This window comes from Glycine soja, chromosome 10, assembly GCF_004193775.1.
Source record: "Glycine soja cultivar W05 chromosome 10, ASM419377v2, whole genome shotgun sequence".
In the NCBI taxonomy this organism is placed as follows: domain Eukaryota; kingdom Viridiplantae; phylum Streptophyta; class Magnoliopsida; order Fabales; family Fabaceae; genus Glycine; species Glycine soja.
The window spans coordinates 20,265,427-20,292,656 of NC_041011.1; the positions used below are offsets into that span (position 1 = coordinate 20,265,427).

The 27,230-nt window shown below is 41.1% G+C and overlaps 1 protein-coding gene across 1 annotated transcript; it reads right to left on the minus strand.

Annotated features, from left to right (window-relative positions):
- Positions 1-20,585: 20,585 nt before the first annotated feature.
- LOC114371514 lies at positions 20,586-21,152 on the minus strand. Its single transcript, XM_028328930.1, has one exon. It carries the CDS (start codon positions 21,150-21,152, stop codon positions 20,586-20,588), a length of 567 nt encoding a protein of 188 aa, XP_028184731.1.
- Between the last annotated feature and the right edge of the window lie 6,078 nt (positions 21,153-27,230).

Sequence of the window (27,230 nt, forward strand, 5' to 3'; positions counted from 1 at the left end):
ATAAAACTTAAAAACCAACTACGGAGGAGTTGATTACAAAACACAACTCTCTCCCAAAATAACGCCAGCGTTATCACGTCGGCTCGGCGACTCCTCACCAGAATCTTACTCCCTACACCCTGCCACTGTCGTTTTGCTCCTACGAACAAGGTTGGTGATCATCACAGGTATCAACCACACGATACAAAATTGCAAGGGTGAGTTTATTATAAAAGAACCAATACCAATTCCAAATAACCACAATTAGCAAGGAACATAGGCAAACATGATAAGCATACACAACAATCATTATTCAACACTCATATCCAACAAATATTCATCATTCATATCCAACAATTACTCATCATCCATCCATGGACCCAATCAAGACTGCACAGAATGATGCATGCACCTGACTCAACACTCAGATGCAATGTGGTACGTACCAACAACAACCAAATATCAGGAAATAGCCTAAGTATGTCTACACGACACTCTCACTTAGGGAACTGTGCTGAGTTTGTCGAGACCACCCGGTTGTGCATGTAATAGCCTCCCTCCCATAGGTGATCAGCCTGGGAGCCCAAAGGTGTTCCCTACCAGGTGACAGCCCCCTAGTACAAAGTACACTTGGCCACAGTTACTCTATTTCCTGTGTCGTATGAGTTATGATCACGGCCAAAAGTAAGTTCCAAAGACCATGGACCAAATAAAGCGCCTAAGCATCCCCTCAAAAATGCTTAGATTCTCTAACCATCCTAGTTACCCACGTCTAGGCCATCCGACAAGGTCAGTGCACTCTACCCCCCATGACATACAATTCATACGACGTATGATCGTGGCCAAAAGCTAGTGCCAAAGACCCTGGAAGGTCAGTGCACAGTGCCACCCACGATCATACACAACATCCAACGTATGAACGTGGCCAAAAGCTAGTGCCAAAGACCCTGAAAGGTCAGTGCACAGTGCCCCCCACGAACATACACAACATGCACATGCCAATGCATTTCCAACATCAATCAACAAATCATATTTCCATGTTATTCACAACATAAATATCATCTCATCTCAATCACGTTATCAACAACAAGACTAAGGTCTCTAAATTGTTCCAGGAGATCTATCTCTCTAACCATCAAGGAAGACATATGTAGAGATTTCCTACTCAAGGCATCAGCCACTACATTGGCTTTACTGGGATGGTAGCTAAGCTCAAAATCATAATCCTTAAGAAACTCTAACCATCTCCTTTGTCTCATGTTCAGCTCCTTCTGACTAAACAAGTATTTAAGGCTCTTATGATCACTAAACACCTCGAACTTAGAGCCAAACAGATAATGTCTCCAAATCTTAAGGGCAAAAACTACAGCAGCCAACTCTAGATCATGGGTGGGATAATTCCTCTCATGAGTCTTAAGTTGTCTAGAAGCATAGGCCACCACTTGGCCATTTTGCATCAACACTCCGCCTAAACCCATCTTTGATGCATCGCAATACACCTCAAAGGGTTCTCTCGGGTTAGGCAAAACTAGCACTGGAGCGGTCGTCAATCTTTCCTTAAGGGTCTGGAAACTATGCTCACATTGGGTATCCCACACAAAAGCTTGACCCTTACGAGTCAGTTTAGTTAAAGGTAGAACATATTTTGGAAACACTGGGTTGACTAAAATAGAGAAAATGAATTATGAGCCCTAGCATCACATGACCAAAAAATTTTCGACACTTGAGTGTCCACATAGGTGCATACATGATTAGTTTTGCATAAAATTTCCAAATCATCATTGTTGCATTTGTGTCATGGAAATAATGTGGGACATCCCCTTTTATCCTTGAAGCAAACCAAACCCTGACATATATCATGTCCAGCCATGCTACAAGCCTTGAGCCAAAATCCCAACTTACCATAAACCTTGACCCAGGGTGAGAATATCAATCCTTGCCCTCGGAAGAAAACACAAAAAGAAGGAAAATCCCCAATCAAAGAAAGGGAGAAAGCAAAAAAGGAAAGAAAATTCCCAATTAAAAGAGGGAGGGAAAGCAAAAAAAAAAAAGAGAAGAAAGAAAATCCCCAATCAAAGATCGGAAGAAAACAAAAGAAACATGCAGAAAGGTCTTTGGACCAGACAATATCTGAACAATACAGAATTGTCACCAAGAAAACAAAAAAAAAGAAGAAAGGAAACCACGACCTAAAGTGGTCCTCTCCCTTTGATTGCCAACCAAAATCCTGTGCGTCGGTGACTTGTTCACCTCACACTAAACAAAAACAGAAAATGAAAAGGCCAAAAACATTCAAAGCCAAAATTCCCACAAAAAAAACACCATTCCCAAGAAAAGTCCTATTGATCCATGATCACGCATGTAATCTTTGATTTGATAGGAACTGATTGGCAAAATCAAGTCATGACATATCTATGGTTCAGAATTAGGATAAAACGCTTACCTGTGTGAGATTGATACACTTTGAGTGATTTTCTTGTATTTTGTTGGACCCAGTGTTTCCTCTAAATGGTTGTTTATAAACGAAACGCTAACATCCAAAATCTCATTTGTGGTTATGAGAAAATTTTATCAGCATACTCTCCTTCCCCAATAGACACATTATTTTTCACCAGAAATTATATGTTGCTCTAATCAGTTGGAGGTTTTGTTTCTTTACTAAAGCATGTTCTCATTTTATTGAAAGAACACCGAGACTATTTTAGTCTCACAAAAGAAAGAACTACGTAGGTCTGAGTTCCTCAACACAAATTGTGGATACGTAGGAGCAAAAGCCTTACTTTTATCGACAGCCCCACCTTTTGCTATCATGACTCAAGAGTTCGGTAGCATGCGGAGACACCTTACGGTTATCCGCACATCGTCATTCGGAGACCCCAAGTTCGATTGACAAGCAGAGGCCAATGAGGTCATCTGCACCCCTTTCCGGAGATGTCAGCACCTCCCGGTAGAGACTATTTTAGTCTCGCACATCACAAAAGAAAGTACTACGTTGGTTTGAATTCCTCATCGCGATTGAGGATACGCAGGAGCAAAAGCCTCGCTTTTGTCGACCGCCCCACCTTTAGCTATCGTGACCCGTGAGTCCGTTGGCACGCGGAGATGCCCTATACGGTAACCCGCCCACACTCTTTTGCTATCCGTCAGACTCAGAGTCTGGTAGAACGCAGAGACTTACGTTGTCTTCTGCACCTTTTGTCATCCCGAGGCGATGAGCCCGATGACATTTGGGGGTACCGTATGGTTATCCGCACCTTTTGTCATCCCGAGGCGATGAGCCCGATGACATGCGGGGGTATCATATGGTTATCCGCACCTTTTGTTATCTTAAGGCAGCAAGCCCGATGACATACGGGGGTACCGTATGGTTATCCGCATCTTTTTTCAACCAGGGGTGAACGAGCCCGTTGATGCACAGAGACTAACATCGTCTCCTGCACCTTTCGTCGCCCAAGGGCAAACAAGCTCGTTGGCATGTAGAGACTTATGTCATCTTCTGCACCTTTTGTCATCCCAAGGCAACGAGTTCGATGACATGTGGGGGTACCGTATGGTTATCCGCACCTTTCGTCATCCCGAGGTGGCAAGACCGATGACATGCAGGGGTACCATATGGTTATCCGCACCTTTCGTCATCTTGAGGTGGCAAGCCCGATGACATGCGGGGGTACTATATGGTTATTCACATCTTTTGTCAACCAGGGGCGAACGAGCTTGTTGACGCGCAGAGACTAACGTCATCTCCTGCACCTTTCGTCAACCAGGGGCAAACAAGCACGTTGACGTGCAGACACTTACGTCATCTTCTGCACCTTTTGTCATCCCGAGGCAACGAGCCCGATGACAAGCAGGGGTACCGTATGGTTATCGGCACCTTTTGTCATCCTGAGGCGACGAGCCTGATGACATGCGGAGGTATCGTATGGTTATCCGCACCTTTTGTTATCCTGAGGCAGCAAGCCCGATGACATACGGGGGTACCGTATGGTTATCTGCATCTTTTTTCAACCAGGGGCGAACGAGCCCGTTGATGCGCAGAGACTAGCATCGTCTCCTGCACCTTTCGTCGCCAAGGGGCAAACAAGCTCGTTGACGCGCAGAGACTTACGTCGTCTTCTACACCTTTTGTCATCCCAAGGCTACGAGCTCGATGACATGCGGGGGTACCATATGGTTATCCGCACCTTTCGTCATCCCGAGGCGGCAAGACCGATGACATGCGGGGGTACCATATGGTTATCCGCACCTTTCGTCATCTCGAGGTGGCAAGACCGATGACATGCGGGGGTACCATATGGTTATCCGCACCTTTCGTCATCCTGAGGTGGCAAGCCTGATGACATGCGGGGGTACCGTATGGTTATCCACATCTTTTGTCAACCAGGGGCGAATGAGCCTGTTGACGCGCAGAGACTAACGTCGTCTCCTACACCTTTTGTCGACTAGGGGAAAACAAGCCCGTTGACGCGCAGAGACTTACGTCGTCTTCTGCACCTTTTGTCATCCCGAGGGGACAAGCCCGATGACATGCAGGGGTACCGTATGGTTATCCATACCTTTTTTCATCCCGAGGCGACAAGCCCAATGACATGCGGGGTACCGTATGGTTATCCGCACCTTTTGTCATCCCGAGGCGATGAGCCCAATGACATGCGGTGGTACCGTATGGTTATCCGCACCTTTCGTCATCCTAAGGCGAAAAGCCCGATGACATGCGGGGGTACCATATGGTTATCTGCATCTTTTGTCAACCAGGGGATAATGAGCCCGTTGACAGGCAAAGACTAACATCGTCTCCTGCACCTTTCGTCAACCAGGGGCAAAGAAGCCCGTTGACGCGCAGAGACTTACGTCGTCTTCTGCACCTTTTGTCATCCCGAGGGGACAAGCCCGATGACATGCAGGGGTACCGTATGGTTATCCATACCTTTTTTCATCCCGAGGCGACGAGCCCGATGACTTGCAGGGGTACCTTATGGTTATCCGCACCTTTTTTCATTCGGAGGCAATGAGCCCGATGACATACGGGGGTACCGTATGGTTATCCGCACCTTTTGTCATCCCAACGCGGCAAGCCCGATGACATGCGGGGGTACTGTATGGTTATCCGCACCTTTTGTCATCCCGAGGCGGCAAGCCCGATGACACGCGGGGGTACCATATGGTTATCCGCATCTTTCGTCAACCAGGGGCAAACGAGCCCGTTGACGCGCAGAGACTTACATCGTCTTCTGCATATTTTGTTATCCCGAGGCAGCAAGCCCGATGACATGCGGGGGTACAGTACGGTGATCTGCAACTTTTGTTAATCAGGGCCAATGAACCCGTTGACACGCGGAGATTAACATCATCTTCCACGCTTTCTGTCATCCTAACTCGTGAAGTTAGGTGGCAGGCGGAGACACCCAAGTGGTTATCCGTACAAACGGTTTCTGTCATCTTGACCCATGGAGTCAGGTGACATGCGGGGGTACCGTATAGTTACCCGCACCTTTCGTCAATCAGGGGCAAACCCGCAAAGACTAACCTCGTCTTCTGCGCCTTTTGTCATCCTAACCCGTGGAGTCAGGTGGCAGGCAGAGATACCTTGTGGTCATCCGCACCTTTCGGCAACCGAGGCGAACGAATCCGACGATATTAGGATGATGTTGGTCGTTCGATTCTGATTATTTTCAAACAAATTTGTAGGTTTTTTTACTCTAGTCGTCTGGAGGCATTCAAGCCCAACGACGCACGAGATTATTCTCTACTGAGCACGGGCGATCGAGTTCGATGGCGTGGGGAAGTGTCGTGGTTGTCCAACTTTACTGCTTTCAAGACACTGAAGTTTTGTTGACACTTCTTATGCCTTTTCTTTTCTTTCTGAATGACAGGTTCCACTGGTGGGGATATTGATCGGCCGAACAATGTTGCGCTCGAATGAAATTAGTGTCTTATCTTTACTTGGCTTTTATCTCCGATAAAAGATAAGTAAAGAGGGGCAACTATCATACCCTAATTTCGTCCGGGGACCATTGTTTGGTGGCATGCAACCTTCGCTTGACCGCCTGAGGTACTTGACACCTATCGTTAGGCAATCTATGAAGTTCCACAACATGCCGAAAATCAAAACAAGCATTGTTGCACAATCCGTAAAGATCCGCAACATTTCGGAAGTCAAACAGAGCATTATTGCGTAATCCATAAAGTTTCACAACATTCCGAAAAGAAAATAGGTGTCGTTACGTAATTCGTAAAGTTTTGAAAAAGGAATCAGCAAAAAAGGCAAAAGGGTGATGTATTTAGTAAAAAGGGGTGTACAAATAGCAACCAGGCCCACTTGGGCCTTCCAGGGGGTTCCAACAGAAGGCAGTGTCTTTTGGTGGAAGCAACCTAGCTCGCCTAGGTGAGCTGGGCGGCAACCACCTCCTTTTTTTTCCCTATAAATAGGGGAAAGAGGGTAGAGTAATTTCGTTCAACCCTTCTGGTATTTTGGATTCTCTAAAAATTAGTGAGGAAAATTGTTTCCGTGAAGAAAATCCAAGCCGAGGCGCTTCCGTAACACTTCCGAGACGTTTTCGTGAGCGATTTCGTGAAGGTTCTTCACCGTTCTTCATATCGTTCTTCATCGTTCTTCGGTCTTCAACCGGTAAGTTCTCGAAATCTGATATTTCAATTCATTCTATGCACCCTTAGTGGTCTCCACTTGTTTTGCGTGCTTTTATTTTTATATTTGTTTATTTTCCGTACCCCCTTTTAACGTGCTTTAACCGTTTATTTAAGCCGTTATCTCGCCTAATAAATGATAAAATGAATTTCAACCGATCATTTGCGTTGTAATCTCGTTTAATCACTGTTAAAGCAAAATCTAACCGATCGTTCACATTGTAACCACGGTTAAACCAAAAAGGGCAAAATAATAATAAAATAATCAAAATATCTTAAAAAATAATAATAAAATAATCAAAAATATCATTGAATAAAATAATCAAAAAAATCAATCGGACGTTTTTCTTTGAAGTTTCCTTGAATGAATTGACTAATAACCAAAGTGAAACTAAAGCTAAAATCAACTCACAAATCAAGCTTTGTCTGCAAAAATCACTAAAAACCGTTTTAAGGTCCAACGCCTTAAACGGTCCTCTTTGCTTTTATCAGTTAACATGGACAGTTCAAAAGCATGAAATCAACATGTAACTTTACCGCATTTGCAAGAACTGCGTAGGTATGATTTCCTCATCGCAATTGAGGATACGTAGGAGCAAAAGCCCCACTTTTGTCGATCACCCCAAAAGATCGTTAATGGTCCAACGCCTTAACGTTTCTCTCCTTTTAAAAACCAAGAGATCGTTAATGGTCCAACGCCTTAACGTTTATCTCCTTTCAAAACCAAGAGATCGTTAATGGTCTAACGCCTTAACGTTTCTCTCCTTTCCAAAAATCAAAAGATTGTTTAATGGTCCAACGCCTTAAACGACTTTTGTTCGGTTAAAATCGCTCTTGCGGAAAAAGATCAAAACAACTTAACCAACGTCTAGTTCTGAAAGAACTACGTAGGTCTGATTTCCTCATCACAATGGAGGATACATAGGAGCGAGGGAAACACCCTTGTCGACCACAAAAAGATAAAAAATACAAAAGGCTTTAAAAGACATAAAAACGTAAAAAAGGGAAAATAAAACAAATTGAAGACATGATATAGCACACTTGGTTAAAGGTTGTCGTCCCTTGTGACGGACACGTGGGGTGCTAATACCTTCCCCATGCGTAAAAACAACTCTCAAACCTTTCACGCTTAAAGTTCGTAGACCACACCTTTCCGGTTTTACCAATGTTTTCCTTGAATAAACGTTGGTGGCGACTCCGCGCATTTTCCTTTCTTGGAAGACGCACTCTTGAGCCTCGTGTCGCCCTCCCGCCGAAGGGTAGGTTGCGACAAAGGGTATGCAACACAATCCTCAAGTGCTCATAATGTTCCTTTCTAGTCTTGGAATATACCAAAATATCATCTATGAATACTACCACATAACTATCGAGGTAAGGGTGAAAGACTCTATTCATGTAGTCCATAAACACACCTGGAGCATTAGTCACACCAAAGGGCACGACTAGATACTCATAGTGACCATAACGGGTCCTAAAAGCAGTCTTTGGAATATCCTCATACTTCACTCGGATCTGATGGTAACCTGACCTAAGGTCAATCTTGCTAAACACACAAGCTCCTATCAGCTGATCCATGAGGTTATCTATTGCAGGCAAAGGGTACTTATTCTTAATCGTCACCTTATTCAATAGGTGGTAGTCTACACACAACCTCATGTTCCCATCTTTCTTCTTCACTAACAACACTAGTGCTCCCTATGGAGACATACTGGGTCTCACAAACTGCTTCTCCAACAACTCCTCTAACTGTTCTTAAGCTCGACTAACTCTATAGGAGACATCCTATAAGGGGCTATGGATATGGGTCCGGCACTGGGTACCAAGTCTATAGAAAACTCTATATCTCTCTCAGGTGGTAAACCGGATATATCCTCAGGAAACTCTCTGACAACAGGGAGGTCACCCATGGAAACCTTTGTCTCTACTTTCAAGTTAGACAAGATCATGTACACTTAAGCATCTTTTTTCAAAGATGTCACAACTTGGTTAGCAGAGATAAACATCCTATTCTTACTCACTCCAGAATCATCAAACACCACAGTTTTATCAAAACATTTTAACAAGACATGGTAGGAAGATAACTAGTCTATACCTAGAATAACATCAATTTGGCTTAAAGGCAAACAAATCAAATCAATCAAGAATGTTCTACCAGAAATTTCCACACGACAATTCAAACACACATTAGAAGTTAACATAAAACCATTAGTTGGGGTCTCTACCACCAGATCTTTATTTAAAGAAGACATAGAAAACTAAGTTTCTCTACACACAAACAAGATATAAAAGAATGGGTTGCACCGGAATCAAATAGCACAAGTAAGGGAATCCCACTTATGAAACATTTACCTTGGATTAGATCTTTGGATTTCAAATCTTTGGCACCGTTAAGGGTAAAGACTCTTTTCGTGGTCTTCAAATGTCCAGTTTGGTCATTTAGGCCCCCACCTTTCTGCTCATTCTTGGGATATGGACAATCTCTCTAAATATGCCCCTTTTGTCTGCTTCCCTCAGTCAAGTTTGACAGCTGTTTATGCCAGTTTCTTCTAATCAATTCTCTTCTAAAATCATCAAACTCAGTGATATACAACTTGACATTTCTTTCTGGCAAAATGTTCCTGGCAAGCACATTATCTGAGTAACGGTTCTAGGTCTCATGTGATAAAAATCTTGATCTATCATAATCGGCTTGAGATGCTAAAGTTGTGGCTTTTCTCTTATGGGAAGCCATCTGTAATACAAAAGAATCAAAACACAAGATGATGTAAGCTCCATTGGAGCTTGTAGGCCTAGGATCTTCTTCATCAATGGATTCCTTTGCTTCTTGGAAGATGAATGGCAGCAGAATGGAGAAGGAAGAGAGAGAGGAGATGCCACTTCAAGGAGAAGATGAGTCTAGAAGAAGCTCACCACCATAGGAGGCCATGGATAAGAGCTTGGAGGAAGAAGGAGATGAATGAAGGGAGAGGAAGAGAAGAGCATAAAATTTTATGCTCTAAAAGAGCTATGAAATCTGAAGTTGAATTTTCAAATGATCAAAGTTCAAAAAATGCACACACGTGACCTCTATTTATAGCCTAAGTGTCACACAAAATTTGAGGGAAATTTGAATTTCAATTGAATTTGAAATTGAATTTGTGGAGCCAAACTTTGGAGCCAAAATTTCACTGATTAAGATTAGTGAATTTTAGTCATGGTTCAGCCCACTAATCCAAGATCAATTCCAAGATTCTCCACTAAGTGTGCTTAGGTGTCATGAGGCATGTAAAGCATGAAGGACATGCACAAAGTGTGACTATATGATGTGGCAATGGGGTGTAGCAAGCAAATAGTCACCCCCTCTAAAATTTAATTGGATTGGGCTTCTACCAATTCAATTAAATTTATTTCCAACCACACACATCAAATATTCACTTAGTGCATGTGAAATTCCAAAACTACCCCTAATACAAAAACTAGTCTAGGTGCCCTAAAATACAAAGGCTGAAAAATCCTATATTTCTAGGGTACCCTACCTACATTATAGAGCCCGAAATACAAGGACCAAATATAATGACATCCTAGTCTAATATGTACAAAAATAATTGGACCCAACCTTGGCCCATGGGCTCAGAAATCTACCCTGAGGTTCATAAGAACCCTAGGGCCGGGGCCTTCTTCAGCAGCTCTAACCCAACCTTTGCCCATCAGTTTGTGAATGACAAGTGGTAGAGAAAAGAAGTTTAGTTGCTAGCTTAGCCCATAAGGTTTTCCAGAAGTAGCTAAGGAACTTAGCATCTGTATCTGACACAATGGTCCTAGGCAAACCATGGAGTCTCACAACTTCCCTGAAAAAGAGTTTTGAGATGTGGGAAACATCATCCACCTTGTGGCATGGTATAAAGTGTGCCATCTTGCTAAACCTATCCACCACCACAAAGATAGAGTGTACACCTCTTTGGGTTCTAGGAAGCCCAAGGACAAAGTTCATACTAATGTCTACCCAAGGTGCAGAGGGGATGGGTAAGGGTGTGTATAGCCCATGAGGCATCAACCTAGACTTGGCTTGTAAACAAGCCACAACCTAGTGCAATGCTTATGGACATCTTTCTTCATATAGGGCCAATAAAACTTTTCTTTGTGTAAAACAAGGGTCTTGTCTATCCCAAAGTGGCCCATGAGCCCACCCTCATGGCTCTCTTTCATAAGTAATTTCCTAATTGATCCTTCGGGTATGCAAAGCTTTCCCTCTTTGAACAAACACCCCTCAGCCAAATAGAATCCATCTTAGGCCTTTTTCCCATAACTCTCGTAAATTGGAGAGAAATGTTCATCTAAAGCATACAAGTCCCTAATATTATCAAATCCTAAAATTTGAGCTCCTAGGGAGCAAAACAATGTGTGTCTCCTAAAGAAGGCATCAGCTACCACATTTGTTTTTCCCTTTTTGTATTTGATAACATATGGAAATTGCTCTAGGTACTCTACCCATTTTGCATGCCTCTTGTTTAACTTGTTTTGCCCTTTAATGTACTTAAGTGATTGATGATCACTATGAATGACAAATTCCTTGGAAATAAGGTAATTATTAAGGCATAAAGCTCTTTATCATAAGTGGGGTAGTTGAGGGTGGCACTATGAAGTTCTTCACTAAAATAAGCAATAGGGTACCCACCTTGTAACAATACAGCTCCAACTCCCACTCTAGAGGCATCACATTCTAGCTCAAAAGTTTTAGAAAAGTCAGGAAGAGCTAGAACAGGTACCTTAGTAAGCTTTTCTTTGAGCAAAGCAAAGGCTTGCTCTTGTTTTTTACCCCAGGTTAATGCCATATTCTTCTTCACCAGCTCATTGAGAGGTGATGCAATTGTAGAGAAATTAGGAATGAACCTTCTATAGAAGCTTGCTAACCCATGGAAGCCCCTAATATCTCCCACAGTTTTTAGGGTGGGCCATTCTTGGATGGCCTTGATTTTCTCAGGGTCCACTTGGACCCCATTTCTACCAACTACAAAACCTAAGAAAACTATATTATCTACACAAAAGGTACACTTCTCTATATTTGCATAGAGGGTGTTTTTCCTAAGGACTGAAAGAACTTGCTTGAGATGTCCTAAGTGATCATCTAGGCTCATACTGTACACTAAAATATCATCAAAATAAACAACTACAAATCTACTTGTGAAATCTCTTAAGACATGATGCATAAGCCTCACAAAGGTGCTTGGTACATTAGTGAGCCCAAAAGGCATCACTAGCCATTCATACAAACCAAACTTGGTCTTGAAAGCGGTTTTCCACTCATCACCCTTTTTTCATCCTGATTTGGTGGTAACCACTTTTAAGATCAATTTTTGAAAAGATATTGGCACCATGCAACTCATCAAGCAAATAATCCAGTCTAGGAATGGGGTGCGTATACTTTACAGTGATGTTGTTGATGGCCTTGCAATCTGTACACATTCTCCAGGTACCATCCTTTTCGGGAAACAACAACACTGGCACAACACATGGGCTTAGGCTCTCTTGGACCCAGCCCTTCTCCAACAATTCTTTAACCTGAGACTCTATCTCCTTAGTCTCCTGAGGGTTAGTCCTATAGGCTGGCCTATTAGGAAGGCTTGCTCCTGGGACTAAATCTATTTGGTGTTCTATTCCCCTGAAAGGAGGTAGCCCAGGGGGTATCTCTATGGGAAATATATCACCAAATTCATGTAAGAGTTCTTGGACCTTTGGAGGTAAGGTCTCAAATGTAGTAATTGTGGCAATTCTAAGGGATGTTTCCCTTGATAGGAGAAGGTAGAAAGATTGTTTAAAAAGGAGTACTCTTTTAAGATCACCTTTTGTTGCAAAATGATTTTCCTTCTTAACAATCTTCTTGGAGGAATCCTTTCCTTCTTTTCCCTTCCCCTTGGCCTTTGAAGACAAGGCCTTACTATCCTTCTATTTCTTTTGTTTTGCTACTTTTTCTTCCTTATCCCTCTTATCTTTCATAGTTAGTTGATCTTTGGCCACCTGTGAAGGTGTTTGAGGATGCAACACAAATTTAGTGCCAAGATGGGTGAGGGTAATCTCGTTAGTTAGGCCATTATAAATGATCTTCCTATCAAATTGCCACGACCTTCCTAAAAGAATATGTCCTGCCTCCATGGGAACTATATCACAATTAAATTCATCCTTATATGTCCCAATGGAGAAAGGTACCTTCACTTGTTGGTTAACTATCATTTTCCCTTGCTCATTGAGCCATTGAAGTTTATAAGGTTTTGGGTGGGGAATGATAGTGAGGTTCAACTTGGAAACTAATCTTGTGCTACAACAATTGCAACAAGATCCACTATCCACAATGAGAGAACAAGTTTTATCTAAAATTTTGCATCTTGTGTGAAAGATGTTCTCTCTTTGCGATTGAGATAGATCACAAGATTGACCTCCAAGGAGCCTTCTAACCATTAAGAGGTCACCTTCTTCATGGGGGTAGACTTCCTCACTAGACTCTTCACCCCTTACATCATCTTCACTTCCACTAGAGGAAGGGGAAGAAGTAATCTCCTCTTGACTACTATAAATGTCTTGACCCCTCATAATCATGCTTTTCTTTGTGGGGCATTAAGAGGCAATGTGACCTCTCCCAAGACATTTGAAGCATTTAATGTTGCTAGTCCTTTCTTGGGAACTAGTCTTAGGGGTGGATTTCTCATGGTCTTACCCTTATCTTCCTTGGGTTTTGAAGGTTCAGCCCACAAAATTCCTTGGGCTTGGTCCTTCCTTGGATATGAGTGAAAGCTATAAGATTTTGAAGAAGGCTTTTTCTTTTAAGTTATTGCTCCACTCTTATACAAAGTTGGACTAGCTCATCTAGGTCTCTATATGGAAGGAGTTCAACCTTATCCCTCATTTCCATATTAAGCCCACTAAGGAACCTAGCTATGCTTGTTCTTTTCTCCTCCCTAAGTCTAGCTCTTAAAAGGAGTAGTTCCATTTGGTTGTCTATATTCTTCAACACTCATACTCCCTTGTCTAAGCCTTTGGAGCTTGTCCATAAGCTTCCTTTCATAGTAGGAGGGAATGTGCCTCTTCCTAAGGGCACTCTTAAGATCATTCCAATACTCTACTGGAGGATCCCCATGAATCCTTCGTTCCCTAACAAGGGAAGTCCACCAATCGAGGGCATACCCTTGAAAGCTAAGGGTAGCCAATGGAACTTTTCTCTCTTCACTAATATTATGGCAATAAAAGAGTTGTTCAACCTTCATTTCCCAATCTAAGTAGGCCTCAACATTATCTTTTCCATGGAAATATGGGAGGCTAATGGTAACCTCTTGAGGCCTTCTATCCTTTTCTTTTCTTTGGGAGTGATGTTTAGTATGTGAACTATGGCGCCCTCTATAATAGTCGCTAAGTTCTTCACTTAAACTCTTGCAAGAGTCAAGACTACTATAGGAGACATGTTTTTCTCTTTTCATTTCTTTCATTATTTTTCTTCTTTCTTCCTCTCTTATTTTCTGTCTTTCATCTTGACTTATTTCTTCCACTCTTTTTTTACATTTTTCTTTTCTCTCTTGTTTTCTTTCCACAACTTAAGGGATCTCAACTCATCTAATATCTTATACAAGGGGTCCTTAGGAGTAGAACCCTCACCATTAACACTAGATGAAGAATGAAGACTCATGTTGGTTCCTAAGTTGTGGTTCTTTCTTGTTGGGGGTTTGAAAATAAAAGGTAAAAGAAACTATGATTGAAACTAGCCAAAATAAACACTAAAAGAGGTGTGAAAGATAAGGTAAAAACTAATTGGTAAAAGGCAAGCTATCTAGGCGGTTTGACAATGGAGGGTAAAGGAAATAAGCTATGAAAGTAAGCAAGAAATTAAAGTGCAAGAAATGCAAACTAGGCAGATCCTAAGAGTGTTTGGATGACCTCATTTAAGTTTCCAAACAAAACACTCACTATCCTAAGGAAAAATTGCCTAAAATTATTACACGCAAATGGAAGTAGGGTGACCTATTGGAGGCTCCCAACTTACTTCCAATGACATGCCTTTTTGTTACAAAATTTGAAAGCAATGAAGGTAAGTAAATTCTCAATTAAAAAAATTACAAAAAGGTCCTCAATTTTTGGTGATTGTTCTCTCTTTGGTGATTTGCTCAATTTGGAGTGCTTCTTAGTCCAATAGCTCTTAAGGTGGTTTTCCCCTTGCTTCTTGACTCAAATTCTTCAAGGGATGACACCAATCCTCCTTTCCAATTCCCTACATGGCAACTCACAAACAAGGAAACAAAGAGACAAGCAATAACCAAAGATCAAAAAAATGAAATGAAAGCTAAACCAATAGAGTTTTAACAAGACATATTTTAAAGGGTTATTCAATAATTAAAGCAATGAAAAGCACATAAAAGCAAGCTAGGACTCAAGGAGAAACTTAGAATGGCTCTAGAGTAGAGTAAAAAAAACTTAAAAAAAAAACTCAAGAAACCTCTAGTTTTGTCACTTGTTTTAACAATAATTTTCAATTGAAATTTCAGAACTAGGATTGGTATAAAATAGGCACCAATTATAGAACAATTTTTGAGCCAAAACAACAAGCACACATCCCTTTCACTTTTTTTTTCTGGACACTGATTTTTCATCCAACTTGTGTGATTTTTATTATCTTTTCCTTTAATCCAAATCACTTGGTTCTTTTCTCATAATTTTAGTCCAGATGTCTAGCAAATTCAGTAAAAATTTCAGCTCAAAACACGTAGTGACCAATTCCCAGTAATTTATACAAGTTCGTATGTTCAAGCTGCCAGACCAGTGATTTCAACCTAGAAATCAAGAGTAGTGTTTATGTTGCTTAAGGCTTGGATAGTTACAATTTGTGTTTGCTTATGCTCAATTATCTTGAATAACACAAGAGAGCTTAAGACTTATTTTGATTCACAAATCCAGCCACAACTCAGCACCACAACTCAACTTCATCATAGGCATCATGTAGGAAACTTAGAAAATAAAAAAAGAGTTCAACAACAAGACTACTTCTAGGAATTGATTTAGAACATGTTATGAACTAAATAACATGCATGAATTAGACTCGAAATTCAAAATATAGGCTAAGAATGACAAGAATACATGAACAAATGTATCTAGAATTCAATCAACAAAATAAAAATTCAACACAAACTTAGAACATAATGTGACAATTACTATGACTAAACATGACTCTAAGACAACATGGATTAAGTGATTTACACTTAGATTTTTGTGTTTTTTTTTCTAATCAATATTTTGGAAGAAATTTTAGATCTAAAGGTTCAGAACAAGAATATTATGAATGAAAAATGATAGAACCTAAAATCAACACAAAAACCTGATTCAAGAGTTGATCTACAAAATTTGAACCGTAGAAATGCAAGAACAAGTGTAGATCTAAGATTTAATCAGTTTATTTTTTTTGAATCTACTCTAAGCAGCACCAAACCACAAGAAAATGGAGGATATACATGGAGAATAAGATGAAGAACAAGGAATTAAAGAGAATTCACTTAACAAAAAGATAGAGGAAGCAAAAAAACATCACCTAGATGAAGATGCTCTTGATACCACATGATGTAAGCTCCATTGGAGCTTGTAGGCCTAAGATCTTCTTCATCAATGGATTCCTTTGGTTCTTGGAAGATGAATGACAGCGAAATGGAGAAGGAAGAGAGAGAGGAGACGCCACTTCAAGGAGAAGATGAGTCTAGAAGAAGCTCATCACCATAGGAGGCCATAGCTTGGAGGAAGAAGGAGATGAATGAAGGGAGAGGAAAAGAAAAACACAAAAATGTTGTGCTCTAAAAGAGCTCTGAAATCTGAAGTTTAATTTTCAAATGATCAAAGTTCAAAAAATGCACACACATGACCTCTATTTATAGCTTAAGTGTCACACAAAATTTGAGGGAAATTTGTATTTCAATTCAAATTTCACTTTAATTTGAAATTGAATTTGTGGAGCCAAACTTTGGAGCCAAAATTTCACTAATTATAATTAGTGAATTTTAGTCATGGTTCAGCCCACTAATCCAAGATCAACTCCAAGATTCTCCACTAAGTGTGCTTAGGTGTCATGAGGCATGTAAAGCATGAAGGACATGCACAAAGTGTGACTATATGATGTGGCAATGGGGTGTAGTAAGCAAATGCTCACCTCCCCCTCTAAAATTTAATTGGATTGGGCTTCTACCAATTCTATTAAATTGATTTCTAACCACACACATCAAATATTCACTTAGTGCATGTGAAATTACAAAACTACCCCTAATACAAAAACTAGTCTAGGTGCCCTAAAATACAAGGGCTGAAAAATCCTATATTTCTAGGGTACCCTACCTACATTATGGAGCCCTAAATACAAGGACCAAATATAATGACATCCTACTCTAATATGTACAAAGATAATTGGACCCAACCTTGGCCCATGGGCTCAGAAATCTACCCTGAGGTTCATGAGAACCCTAGGGCCTTCTTCAACAGCTCTAGCCCAATCCTCTTGGAGCCTCTTGCTCATGGCTCTAGTCCAATTCCAACAAATAGAAAAAAGAGAGATAATTGTGCTTAGCGTGATAGGGAACACTTAGCACACAACAAAACACAAAAAATTCTAAGTGTTTGAGATTACTCGCTTAGCGCACAACCGCGATTAGCGAGTTCATTAGCAATTGAACTTTCAATCAGAGAAGATGAACGCCCTTAACGGGACAGGGCCACAGTTATCGAGTTCATCTGGAAATCTAGATGTTCAACAGAAACGATGAACTCGCTTACGCAGCAAGGCGCTTAGTGTGCTCATCGCGATTTCCAGAAAAAGCAGGGGCTTCTCACCCATTCACTTAGGCCCTTATTAGGCCATCTAACCCTAATCAAAACAAGCACATTGCATCCACAATAAAATCGTAATGCTAGTCTAACGAACAACTAACCTAACATAACGTATTAACAAAAATTCAACCTAATAGAAATTTAACTAGCCTAAAGTTTGAAATTTGAAAATAAAATAAAAAAAGTTAAGAAGCTTACTTGTGCTGTTGAAAATGAGTGCAAAGAGGGAGCAAAAATGCAGGCATTGCAGGGAGATTAGGCAATGCAATGGGTGAATGCAATGAATGGGAGAAAATGCTCAGAGGAAGTAAAATGGTACTTAATGCAATCCTACCCCCAAAGGGCATTGGATAGAAGACTCCAAGAAGATTGGACCAAAGATGCAAGAGAAGGCCCTAGGGTTCTCATGAGCCTTAGAGTAGATTTCAGGCCCATGGGCTAAGTATGAGCCCACTTATCTTTGTACATATTAGATTAAGGTTTCATTAATTTTGGGTCTTGTATTTAGGGCTCCATAATGTAGGTAGGGTACCCTAGAAATATAGGATTTTTCAGCCCTTGTATTTTAGGGCACCTAGACTAGTTTTTGTATTAGGGGTAGTTTTGTAATTTCACATGCACTAACTGAATATTTGATGTGTGTGGTTGGAAATAAATTTAATTGAATTGGTAGAAGCCCAATCCAATTAAATTTTAGTGGGGGAGGTGAGCATTTGCTTACTACACCCCATTGCCACATCATATAGTCACACTTTGTGCATGTCCTTCATGCTTTACATGCCTCATGACACCTAAGCACACTTAGTGGAGAATCTTGGAATTGATCTTGGATTAGTGGGCTGAACCATAACTAAAATTCACTAATCATAATTATTGAAATTTTGGCTCCAAATTTTGGCTCCACAAATTCAATTTCAAATTCAAGTGAAATTTGAATTGAAATTCAAATTTCCCTCCAAATTTGTGTGACACTTAGGCTATAAATAGAGGTCATGTGTGTGCATTTTTTGGGAACTTTGATCATTTGAATATTAAACTTCAGATTTCAAAGCTCATTTAGAGAACAAAATTTCGTGGTCTTCTCTCCCTCTCCCTTCATCTCCTTCTTCCTCCAAGCTCTTATCCATGGCCTCCTATGGTGGTGAGCTTCTTATAGACTCATCTTCTCCTTGAAGTGGCATCTCCTCTCTCTCTTCCTTCTCCATTCCGCTGCCATTTATCTTCCAAGAAGCAAAAGAATCCATTGATGAAGAAGATCCTAGGCCTACAAGCTCCAATGGAGCTTACATCATGTGGTATCCAACAACTCCTTTACTTGAGGAATAACCTCAAGCTCAAGAGGTATGGCGGTGCTAAGGGATGTTTCCCTTGATAGCAGAATGTAGAAAGATTGTTTAAGAAGGAAGCAAAAGAACAAAAAGATAGAGGAAGCAAAAGAACATCACCTAGATGAAGATGCTCTTAAGGTTATTCACCGAACAAAAAGATAGAGGAAGCAAAAGAACAACACCTAGATGAAGATGCTCTTGATACCACATGATGTAAGCACACACATGACCTCTATTTATAGCCTAAGTGTCACACAAATTTGGAGGGAAATTTGAATTTCAATTCAAATTTCACTTGAATTTGAAATTGAATTTTTGGAGCCAAACTTTGGAGCCAAAATTTCACTAATTATGATTAGTGAATTTTAGTTATGGTTCAGCCCACTAATCCAAGATCAATTCCAAGATTCTCCACTAAGTGTGCTTAGGTGTCATGAGGCATGTAAAGCATGAAGGACATGCACAAAGTGTGACTATATGATGTGGCAATGGGGTGTAGTAAGCAAATGCTCACCTCCCCCTCTAAAATTTAATTGGATTGGGCTTTTACCAATTCAATTAAATTTATTTCCAACCACACACATCAAATATTCACTTAGTGCATGTGAAATTACAAAACTACCCCTAATACAAAAACTAGTCTAGGTGCCCTAAAATACAAAGGCTGAAAAATCCTATATTTCTAGGGTACCCTACCTACATTATGGAGCCTTAAATACAAGGACCAAATATAATGACATCCTACTCTAATATGTACAAAGATAATTGGACCCAACCTTGGCCCATGGGCTCAGAAATCTACCCTGAGGTTCATGAGAACCCTAGGGCCTTCTCTTGCTTCTTTGGTCCAATCTTCTTGGAATCTTCTATCCAATGCCCTTGGGGGGTAGGATTGCATCAGTACTGCCTAAGGCAGTTGCCTTATTTGCTGGCAGTTTCGAATGACTCGCTTAGGGCATGGACTCGCTAAGCGAGTCAACATGACGTTTGAGTTTTAAAGTTCATGCGCTTAGCGGATCTGATCACTAAGCCCAATACAAAATTATGATATTCCAGAGAATTTTTTGGGCTTAGCACGAAGGTACGCGCTGGGTGAGTTTTGCAGCTCTGATTGGTCCTGCAACTCTCGCTTAGCAGGCCAAGGCCGCGCTTAGCGAATAAAATGCTCCTTGAATGTAGCAATGCTCTGCGCTTAGCGCGTCCATCTCGCTTAGCGCTATTCCAAATAGAGAAGAAATTGAGCTTAGCAAGAGCACTCGCTTAGCCCAATTCTTGAAATTAATCATACAGAGAAGAATAGAGCTTAGCGCATCAGTGCGCTTAGCGAGACCATCCTTGTGCGCTTAGCGAGATGACTCGCTTAGCCCAATTCCAAAAGATAAATGGACAGAGAGTTTTTGGGCTTAGCGCATAGGTCACACGCTTAGCGGGACCATACAACCAATGATCAGGGGTCAATGCGCTTAGCGCGAACAACAACTCGCTTAGTGCGTGAAGAAGATGGCGCTTAGCGCGAGGAGTGCGCTTAGCAAGTGGACAACAAAAAAAAATTCAAGTTATTTTTCTGTCCATAACTTGACAAAAGCTTTTTAACCCATTTTCCAATAATAAACATGCTGAATTCAAACAATCACAAGCAATCAAACTTAACTAAATGCAAGAAAAATAGAACTAAAAAGGGTTGGGATGCCTCCCAGTAAGCGCTCTTTTAACGTCATTAGCTTGACACAAAAGTCTTTGTTAGCCCAGATCAATCTTGGTTCTCTCCTTCAGAACCTTCTCTTCACTCTCCTTCACCTCTAGACAAACATTCTAGTCCAACAATGTCCTTTCTTCATCAAATAGCTCAAAGCTAATCTTTTGGTCTTCAATACCCATTTCTAGCTTCTTCTTTCCCTTGTCTACTACACAGCTTGCAGTAACCATAAATGGACATCCCAAAATTAAGGGAATATATGTATCTTCCTCTATGTCCATTACCACAAAGTCAGCAGGAAAGATAAGGTGTTTGACCTGAACCAAAACATCCTCTATTACTCCATAGGGTCTGGCGATGGAGCGATCTGCTAATTGTAAAGTCATCCTAGTTGGCATTATCTCCAACTCTCCAAGCCTTCGGCACATGGAAAGCGGCATCAAATTAATACTGGCTCCCAAATCAATAAGAGCCTTACCAACAGAAACTTCACCAATTGAACACGGAATAGTCACACTCCCAGGATCTTTGTGCTTAGGTGGAAGAATCCTCTGCATTACAACATTGCAATTTCCTTCCACAATGATGTTTTCACTGTGAATGTACTTATTCTTCTGTGTAAGCATATCTTTTAAAAACTTAGAGTACAACGGCATTTGTTGAAGAGCTTCTCCAAAGGGCATAGTAATCTCGAATTTCTTGAAGATATCAAGGAAACGAGCCAAATGTCATTCCTTGTCTTTCTTTGTTGGTACTAATGGATATGTCACCTCCTCCCTTTTGCTTGGACTTGCCTCCTTTCTCTTTTCTCTAGCCAGCTCACTCTTTGTCTTTTTCTTCTCTTCTTTTCTCTCATTCTCTTTTTCTTTTTAATTTTTTTAATTTTCTTTTTTTTTCTCTCTTTCTTTTTCTTTTTCTTTCTTTTCCTTCTCACTTATTTCTTTTTCACTCACAATTATTGGTATCTTCTTCTACTGATCATCTTCTGTTTCCAGTTCTTCCTCAATCTCACTTAAAGGTTCCACCACTGGGTCAATTTCTGGTTCAGTCACCAGCTATTGTTTTTCTTCACCTATCCTCTTCTCACCTTCATTCATGCTCACCATTTTGCTTCTAGTCATAATAGCCTTGCACGCCTCCTTAGGATTCTTCTCTGTGTTGGCACCAAAGCTGCTTGACGGTCGGTCTGCCAGTTGTTTTGCCAATTGTCCCACCTGGACTTCTAGATTCTTGATGCCTAACTCTGTGCTCTTGATTGGACATGGATGCTTGCATGAACTGAGCAAGAGTCTCTTTCAGCTTCATCATTCTGTCATAGAGACTAGGCCCTTGTTGTTGTGGCCTGTTAGATGGCCCACCTTGGTCTTTATTGAACTAATTACCAGGGTGAGTTCTCCACTGTCCCTGTTGCTGATTATATTGCTGGCCATGTTGAAATCCAAAATATCCACTTGCATTAAAGTTTGGTCTTGGCTGGTTCCCCATGTAGTTCACTTCATGTGCTATATCTTCTGTGGGAATGCAGCAGCCAGAATCATGTGCTCCACCACATATAACACAACCTGCAACTTGCAAAACAGAAGAGGGTGAAGGTTGTCCAACATGCAATTGAGTTAGCAACTTACTCAATGTTTCAGTTAAAGCTTTAAGTTGCTTGGATAGCAACTTGTTTCGGGCCAACAAAGCATCCTGTGATGAAAGCTCCATCAGACTTCTTTTGGTTGGGATGTGTGCTCTAACACACAAGATTGCATGGTCACTAGCAGCCATATTCTCAATTAATTTCATGGCTTCTTAAGGGGTCTTCAATTTTATTTTTCCCCTGCAGAAGCATCTAAAAGCTGCTTGGATTGTGGCCTTAACCCGTCAATGAAAATATTGAGCTAGATTGGTTCTAAAAATCCATGAGTAGGCGTCATTCTTAAAAACCCACGAAATCTTTCCAAAGCCTCACTCTAGGACTTGTCTGGAAATTGATGAAAGGATGAGATGGCAGCTTTTCCTTCAACAGTCTTGGACTCTGGGAAGTATTTCTTCATGAATTTTTCAACCACTTCATCCCAAGTCTTAAGACTGTTACCTTTAAATGAATGGAGCCATCTTTTTTGGCCTCTAGACAAAGAAAATGAAAACAAGCTCAATCTAACAGCATCCTCAGGCACGCCAATCAGTCCGATAGTGTTGCAAATCTCAATATAAGTGGCTAGATGTGCATACGAGTCTTCATTGGGCAGACCATGAAACAAATTGTTCTGAATCAACTGAATTAATGAATGTGGATAGGTTATATTCTATGCTTGAACCTCCGGCCACACAATGCTAGTAAAGAACTGCGACACAAATGTACTTGAGTAAAAACACAAAAAAGACCTAAAAAAGGGAAAATAAAACATTTTGAAGTCATATTTGCACACTTGACTAAAGGCTGCCGTCCTTTGTGGCAGACGCGTGGGGTGCTAATACCTTCCCCGTGCATAAAAACAACTCCCAAGCCTTTCACGATTAAAGTTCATAGATCTCACCTTTTCGGTTTTTCCGACATTTTCCTCGAATAAACGTTGGTGGCGACTCCGCGCATTTTCCTTTCTTGGAAGACGCACCCGTGAGCCTCGCGTCGCCCTCCCGCCGAAGGGTAGGTTGCGACAGTTGGCGACTCCACTTGGGACTATTTTTAGAGAGTTAGGCCTTTTAATCTTGTGCAATATGTTGACTTCCTCTTTTGTCGGTTTCCATTTATTTCTCTTACATTCTTGTATATAACTCTTTGATGCTTTTAGTGTGTTTTTGGAATGTATGCATGAGATAGATATTTATTCATTTGATGCACACAAACACCAACACTATTTGTACACACGGTGAGTTGAAAAGGGACCCTATACCTGTGTCCATGGGAACATAAGGAGTGGAGGTGAATCTGTGGTCATGCTGGGTTTTCGACTTGCTTGATAACAGTGAACCCTCATCTAGAGTTTTTCCCTTTGATAACATATTGTTGTTGGTAGTCCCTATTGCCGCAATATGTTTTTTTCGAAGGCGATGATACCTCTAGAAACCCTCAAGAGAGATATGACCACCTTGGGAATTATCACTAAAAGCCTTTTAGTTCCTCCCGTTTAGGTCCCTAAAATAGGGGCACGAAGTGAACACGTTGTGTGCCTTTTAAACACTGCCATGCATATAACCTAAATGTCATGTACGCCTTTGCTGTATGATTATTTGAGGATATTGTCATGTTGTGTACATCACCTTGTTGCGCTTTTGCGCATCTGCATCATGTCGTCATGCATGCGTTGTATGTTGGTCTCATCTTTTGTCACGGGAAGCCGGAAGGTCCATATCACCTTCTTAACTGCACACATGGGGCACTGCGCCCCCGAATGCGCAAGTAAGAAGAGATAATTTTCTGGGCTCTCGTGTCCGTAAATGCATTCATATCATGCATCGCATAAGCATCTCTTCATGGCATCATAATGAACATACCGTTCCTGCATTTGTCCGTTATCATATTCTAGCATCACATTTTGCATGAGTCATTGCATCATCATGCATATGCGTTCAACATACTTTTTGTTCTACAAACCGCATACCTTTTGTTTTCATGTTTGCTCATGCATGATCCTTACGTTTTCCTCTGCAAAACAAAAACAAAAAAGGAAGCGTGAAAATTCACACTACATTCTTAGTTGCATGTGTTAGGTACCATGAGACAACCATGTTGGGATCATAAACCCATTTCTAAAAAAAAACAACAAAACAAAATGATTGAGCATGGTATATAATGCGTGGTTAACTAGGAAATGATTTTTCTTCGGGCATCTCAATCTCATAATTACATTTTCCATGCATAGCATACGTATTCCCAAGTCTTTCATCTCTATGAAATGTTGTTGAGTATTGGCGATCAAAATTGCCATTCCTTGGGTTATGGGGTTGAACCAAGCTTATGCTTTTATGAAAAGGTTCATCAAGTCAAGTTGAAGTATGGAAGTAACCATCTTGCAAAAAATTGGGGCAAAAGATGGATCGAGTTACATCGCTGTTTCGTCTACTGTCAAACATATTTAGATTGTTGATGTCCTTGTTACTTCCAGTTTCACCTTGACAAAGATGTCATGGACCATGTTGAAAATCTAAATTGATTCAACCCCATGTCCTGCATAAATTCGCAATACTTCAACTGTGCATCATTTGCATACATCCATGCTTTTTATTGGTTGCATTGTTCATTGCATTCTTTCCTTGAAAAAAAACGAACTTAATCATTGTTATAAAAAGAAAAGAACACGCTTTACGGTGCCCTTACCGAACCCGTGCTAGAGCTAGAGTAATGGGTGAAGTAGAGGAGGTGCAAGAGCAGATGAAGGCCGGCATGGAGGCCATGAAAGAGCAAATGGCCACAATGATGGAGGCCATCATGAGCATGAAGAAGATAATGGAAGCCAATGCGGTTGCAGTTGTCGTTACCAGCGCTGTTGCTAAGGTGAACCTGATGCCCCCATCTAGCCTCAACCAAATGAATCATCCAACCTCATCTATGGTAGGCAAAGATTTGGGAAGTACGAGCGGCCCCTATTATGTGAAAATTCAAAACAAGCACGCTTTCCCACCATATGGCTTGCCTCCCAACTATACACCACCCAATGTGGTATACACTCCCAATGAGGATGTCAATAACTCTGCTCCCATACTCATTGAAAGCCGACAACCTCAAACTGATCATGCACATGTCTCTCAACCCATGGGGGAGACACATGAAATGCCCCACCACAATCTAGTGGACTTCGAGCCTTGCCTCGGATATGCCACTGAAGGGCAAGTAGTTGGTGGTATACTCCTGCAAAACACTTTGGAGGGCCCTCAATTTCGCCCCTAACCACAACCCTTGCATTTCACAGCAGGTAAAATCCCTCCTATTATGGATGGAATGGAAAAAGTTGGATCATCTAGAGGAAAGGCTCAGGGCCATTGAAGGAGGTGAAGATTATGCCTTTGCTAACCTAGAAGAGTTTGTTCCTAGTACCCAATATCATCACCCCTCCCAAGTTCAAGGTGCCGGACTTTGACAAAGTACAAGGGGACTACTTGCCCCAAGAACCATCTAAAGATGTATTGTCGGAAGATGGGGGCATACGCAAAAGATAAGGAATTGCTGATACATTTCTTCCAAGAAAGTTTTACTGGGGTAGCTGTTACCTGGTACACTAACTTGGAACCTTCCCAAGTCCATTCTTGGAAGGACCTAGTGGTTGCCTTCGTTAGGCAGTATCAGCATAATTCTGATATGGCTCCGGATAGGATGCAACTACAGAACATGTGCAAAAAGGGGCATGAATCTTTCAAAGAATACGCCCAAAGGTGGAGAGACCTGGCAGCTCAAGTGGCACCTCCAATGACGGAGAAAGAGATGATCACAATAATAGTAGACACATTACCAGTGTTTTACTATGAAAAAAAATGGTGCGGTACGCACGTTCAAGCTTTGCGGATTTGGTCTTCGCTGACGAAAGGATCAATGTGGGTCTGAAAAGAGGCAAATTTAATCATCCTACTTGGATGAATGAGAAACCTGAGGCAAATGGAGAGGGCGAGAATGAAGGAGAAACCCATGCTGTGACTGTCGTTCCTACATGGAAACTCCCCCACCAGCTCAACAACATCATTAGTTAGCCAATATCAGCCCTTCTCATTATCCACCACCCAGTCATCCACAAAGGCCATCCCAAAATCAACCACAAAGCCTGTCTACCGCACCTTCAATCATGAACACCACATTCAGCACAAACCGAAACACAAACCAAAAGGGAATTTTGCAGCAAAAAGCCTGTAGGATTCACAACAAATTTTGGTGTCATATGCTAACTTGCTCCCATATCTACTCGATAATTCAATGGTTGCTATAACCCCATCCAAGGTTCCTTAACCTCCATTTTATGAAGATACGACTCGAACGCAACATGTGTATATCATGGAGGAGTTCCAGGACATTCCATTGAGCACTGTATGACCTTGAAGCGTAAGGTGCAAAGTCTAATTAATGCAGGCTGGCTGAAATTTGAGGAGAATCGCTTGTGAATCCCAACATTGACAAGCAACACCACACATGGGGCAATTTTGAAAGCTGTTGTTAGATGTCTCTAATGAGTCATCAAGATTTTCAAGTTTATGCCATTATTGTAAACCACAGTTACAATGCTAAATAAAATGGATAAATTTGACATCTTTGTCACTCATCCTCTCGTAATTACATCTTTGCTTCCACTGGAATGTGGGTGCAAGCCATTGGTTTGTTTGCTCAAGCGACCTGCGCTCCTGAGTTTGGAATTCCAAGACCGTTCAATCAGAAATTACTCGTGCTACACATTTGGTGAGGATGCCATAAACAACGAGTAAAGCAAAAAAGTTCAAAAAGAAAAGGAAAAAAGCATTTGATTGACTGTGTTTTCAAGTAAAATATAGACTTTCATGTGACCTCATTTTATCATTCTGGAAAGTTTGTCCTTTTTAGAGAGAAATGAGTTATCAAGAATAGGAGTCATTTGAAAGAATCAACTGAAAAAACCTTCAACTATTTCTCGTCCTTGGAAAATTCTTTTTGCAAGAATCAACTGCTTCTTTCATTCTTCCTTGCTACGAGGTTGTGAAAACAAAACAACGATGGTTACCTCAGAGCCCTACACTGGGGCAATGAAAGGCACCATGCATAAACCTCAAGCGAACCTAGGGGCAGATTAGAAGCTCTCACCCAATAGGTTCCCTGCTAC

Excerpts from the sequence above, each read along its gene's own strand:
- LOC114371514 (XM_028328930.1), bottom strand. The coding sequence starts at position 21,152 with ATGCCCTTTGGAGAAGCTCTTCAACAAATGCCGTTGTACTCTAAGTTT.